Below are 5180 nucleotides of genomic sequence, written 5' to 3' on the forward strand. Positions count from 1 at the left end.
TTTCATGACAACATCATCACTTGTTTTGTGTTTCATCAAGTCTTGCAAACTCCCATATTGTGCAAATTCGGTTAACATACACACATTGCTTGGTATAAACACGGCACCGTAGAAATGGACGATATACTCACACCTAAACTTGTCAAGCATTGACACTTCATTTTCAAATTCGTCCATCAACTTATTATCATCAAAAACTGTTTTCATCTTTTTAATTGCAACAACATTTCCTCTGAAACTTCCTTTAAAAACAACACCAAACGAGCCTTCACCAAGTTTCTTGTCTTCTGTTAATTCGTCATAATCAATTCGCGTTGATTGTTGTGTCACACCGACAAGTGAGATTTCGTTGTATTTCTCTTTATTTGTTTTGAGGTTTTTGGAAATAATTTGAATTGTGTTGTTAATTTTACACGAACACAACGGCTTGACAAATACAGAAAATTCACATGCAAAGTTACTTTTAAGTGTGACAACTTCTGGATCAACACGAATTGTAAACTTTGTGATGTTTGATGCAATTGTGAATTGTATTTTGGTGGCAGTTTTATTTGTATTTCCAACACACAACACCTGCCGCGTCTCTTCGTTAACTTCTATTTGCTCGATGTCTGAATTCAAGTCGATCACGTTTGAAGAAACACAGACACCGCCTTGGAGAGGAACAAAGTTGATATTGGATTTGTTCATTGCAAAAAGTGTTGTTGTCTTCTCAATTTTATGTGTGTGGGCTTTGTTGAGAATGATCTTTGTAACAATTACAATTGTCACGATTAGAACAAATAACACAATGAGTACAAACATGACAACAATAAGAATGACCCACCAAACAGTTTGCGACCTACACATTGTGCCGTCTTTATTTGGGCTGTACCAAAATAAGCATTTTGAACACTTTGAATGTGTTATTTCTTGACATTTAGATATTTGTGATACACCAACACAACTTCCATTTGCAAGCAACACAAGTGAATCAACACATGAAGTGCATTTATTGCTTGTTAATGTGCATGTATTGCAGTTATCATCACATTTTTGACACTCATTTGTGTTGACTGTATAATACCCATCTTGACATTTTGAACACCCACTTTGTGTGACATTCACAGCACACCCAACAATATCACTTTGTGGCAAACAATCACCGCCAGTTGTTTTGTAATTGGTTGAATTGCAGGTGAGACAACTATTTGTGTTAAGGCACTTTCCACACTTTAAATCACATTCAAAACAGTCAAGTCCAACTCGATAATACCCGTCTTTACACACAACACAGCCACTTCCAAAACTTGCATACCGGTCACACGTCAAATTTAAGTCTTCATTTGTGTTACATTTGTAAATTGACAAATATGTGTTTTGTGAACAGCTGAGACATTTTGTTGATGTTTCAAAACACGTCAAACAATTTGAATCACAACTTTCACATTGTTTTGTTGACTCATCAAAATAATAATCTTCATCGCATTTCAAACACCCAAAATTGTTTTGAACAATACAATTTTGTTCTTTGTTATTGTTACATTTATTTTTATTTAAGATGTACGAACTTTCACATTCGTTGCATTTACCATTTGATAGATATTTACAATTATCAATTGTTGTTGTGCATCTCCCATTTTGGTCATTTGGAATTACACATTCTTTGTTTTCGCATATTCCATTTGTGTTCATTTCACTCAAATTATCACATTTTGTCGCCTTTCCATTTTCACATATTTCTGAATTTGTGTAAAATTCATTACATTTCAAACAATTTGTTGTATTGGATACGAAACCTTTGTTGCAAGAAACAATATTGTAGTTAGTGATCACTTCACTGTTTGTTTCACTTTTAACACACTTGCCATTGTTGTTAATGTACCCATTGTTTGTGTTGCATATCTGGCACTTCCCATCTATTTGTTCAAGTAAACAAATCTCATCACTTACACACAACCCACCTTGTAATAAAAATTTATTTGCACACTTGAGGCATCTATTTGATATTAATAATTGACAATTTGTTATTTGTTCGCATTTAGAGTTGACATTAGCAAATTGATTTTTGCATGAAATACAACTGTTTTTATTATAAGGACAATATTTACAATTTATGTCATCACAAATAGTTGGGTCTTCACATCTTTGAGACGTTTTGTTGTATATTCCATTGGTGCACCGTAAAACAACTTCAAGTATTTTTATACCATTTTTTGTGTTTATCGCCGCGTTAAATTGTGCGCTTTCAATTGTCAATTTTGTCTCTGAAACGAAAAGCACAGTCTTTGTCAATGTAACCAAATTAATACCAACTGTTTTTGGTGTTGAAATACCAAGAACTAAATTGTCTGTTTTATATAAAGAAATTTGTGTGTTACCAATTGACACACTTTCTGATGAAAACTTGTCATTTGTTTTAAATCGTGGTTTTGTAATTGTTTTTGTTGGATTTATTTCAACATACAATGAAGTCACATTTGGAAGTGGAGTGATATACCAATCTTCTGTGCCACCACATGGACAATATGGTTCACTGTACTTCATAATTTTGTTTGTCACTCCCTCAACGTGACAAAAAAATTTATTTGAAGTGCCATATCTCAATAATTTACCACCCAATAACAACTTAATACCAGCTAAAGTTGTATTAGTTATTGCTGTCTGTGAACATATAACGTCAAAATCATTTTGTGATTTTATAGTGGAGTTGGTTATATTTAATGGGTTTGAACCTGAATAAAACACAACAGGAAGATCTCTGATATCCCTGTTGTTTATTATAAGTGTCGACTTGACAAAAATAAATTTGGTATCAACACTGATAAAAGACTTTCCAGTCACATTGAGTACTGATGTATATATGTTACTATCAAAAATTCCACAATTTAAAAAACAACTTCCAATTTGTAATGATTTTGTTGTCATTTGTGCTGTATCTGTCATTCCATTCAGTGTGATAACGCCTCCTTTGTGAACATAAAAACGTTTAAATTTACTTTTTGAAAAATCGTTTAGTGTTATATAAGATTTTTCATTTCCAACTTCGTATGAAGCAAAATTCATTTCAGAGTGATCATTCAATGTTAAATACGACTTTATGATTTCAGCTTGAAATGATAAAATGTTTATTTCAGAATTGTTGTTGAGTGTTATATGTGATTTGTATAAATGTAAAAAAGCAACTCCATTAATTTTAGAATATGAATTCATAATCAGATTTGAATAAATATAAAAATTACTTGTTGAATTTATCATTGAATTGTCATTCATTATGAACTCAGAAGCATCATTTATATAGAAATTATTTTTAGTTTTAATAAACGAGTTTTGATGCATAACAAATACAACATTGTTATAAATAGCAAAATCCCCATTTAAAAACATTGTTGCGTTGTCTTTCATTATCAATTGAGAGAGATGGAAATAAAGGGTTTCTTTGCTTGTTGTTAATTGAGAATTTTCACTCATTATCATTTTTGATGAATTGTAAAAGCAAGTTTTTTGTGTCAAATTTAAATTCGAATTAACATATTGAACAACTGAGCCGTTTCCTACACATGTAACATTACCATTCATCTGAATATTTGCATAAGATACAATTTCGAATTGAATAATATCCGAAGATGCAATTAAACCAATAGTAACGTTATCGTATGCTGTACATGTATTGGATACTGTAATATTTTTTGAAATCGTCTTCGAAAAGCTACAATTTTGTGGAGATGAAAAACAAATGATAGTTGATGTTATTAGTATGTAAACTTGTATTAAATACTTATTCATTGTGTATTTTAAAGTTTGAATTTGAATGTTGTTTGTATTTAATATTGGTTAAACCCAATGTGTATAAATAGAACATTAAATGGAATTATCGAAAAAGGTATTTATTGATTAAAAGTGTATTTATAGTTTTTTATTATGAATTTTTTTATATACATGTTTTTTTAAAAAATAAATATAACACATTTTAATTACTAATACCAAGAAGAAACAAATAGTACAAATTTTGGGTGTCAACTTTATTTACATGAAACATCAATTGATTGTTTGTAAACTCAATTTTAAATAGATTTTATATGTTATTTTAATAAGTTTTGATGATTTTCTTTTTATAAACAAAACCATCTTATATTTATTTTATGAACAACTTTTATTGGTTTGAAATTATATTTTTAGGTTTAACCAAATTTTGAACAGCAAAAAATAGCCCGATCAATATTTCTTTAATGAAAAAAAAACATTTATATACAAGTTTTAATTGTTTTATTTGGCAATTTGGTCCAAATCATATACCAATTCACAATTAGAGTATGGCCAAATTCCAAAAATTTAGTCTTAAATAAAAAAATAATCCCAAATAATGTTGTTGAAATAAAATAAAGCCCGAATATTTCAAAAAAAATATTGTGGAATTATTTATTTTTGTTCAAATGTATTCCAGAATTAATTCCGAAATCAAATAAAAGAAACATATTAATTTGGGTCCAGGAACACCCGATCTTCTAAAATAAAATTAATATAATCCCGAACTTACAATCCCGAATATTCAATTCCAAAAAGATTATTCCAAATTTTTTAAATTTAGAAACATTATTATTTTGAACCCGTTCCAGAATCACTAACATTACAATGACAAATTAAAAAACAATTAATTAAATGTTAACTTATGTTGATATATTAAAATAATAATCATATTGTTTATTCAATTGTAAACTATTGTTGATTGTCAAAAATAAATAATTATAACATAAAATCTTTTAGATTATATAATATATCCAAAAACTAATATATTTAATACTAACATTATTATTATCTTATAAATAATACATCGAAATACATTTTAATTGAATTTTTGTTTTTAATAATTATCATTTTCAAAACTTATATAACTTTTATCAAAGAAAACAATTTTTTCAATTAAGAAGTTTAAACAAATATTTATAATTCAAACTTTATATTTTATTTTGATAACAAGTTACATCATTGTGTTTTACAATTATAAATAATTTGTGGTTATCTTTTTTGTGTGTTTAATTAACTATTAAAGACATGGTTTAAGATATGATATTTTTTGAATTTTGAAAAGTTACTTTAAATGTTTGTTATTTAAATGTATTCATGTTATATTATAACACTTGATTTTTCATAATTATTAATTTATAAAATAAATTTTTAATAAAATTCTATGTTTTTAACTC

At 28.0% G+C, this 5180-nt stretch overlaps 1 protein-coding gene across 1 annotated transcript; it reads right to left on the reverse strand.

The window, feature by feature from the left end:
- Positions 1-12: 12 nt before the first annotated feature.
- EIN_090620 (protein kinase, putative) lies at positions 13-3765 on the reverse strand (the record flags this gene model as incomplete). Its single annotated transcript, XM_004183697.1, has 1 exon — positions 13-3765. A coding segment is annotated over one exon (3753 nt), but the record flags the coding sequence as incomplete, so codon positions are not given.
- Between the last annotated feature and the right edge of the window lie 1415 nt (positions 3766-5180).

The sequence above is a fragment of the Entamoeba invadens genome (genome assembly GCF_000330505.1).
Source record: "Entamoeba invadens IP1 unplaced genomic scaffold scaff_1105074725027, whole genome shotgun sequence".
Lineage (NCBI taxonomy): Eukaryota > Evosea > Mastigamoebida > Endamoebidae > Entamoeba > Entamoeba invadens.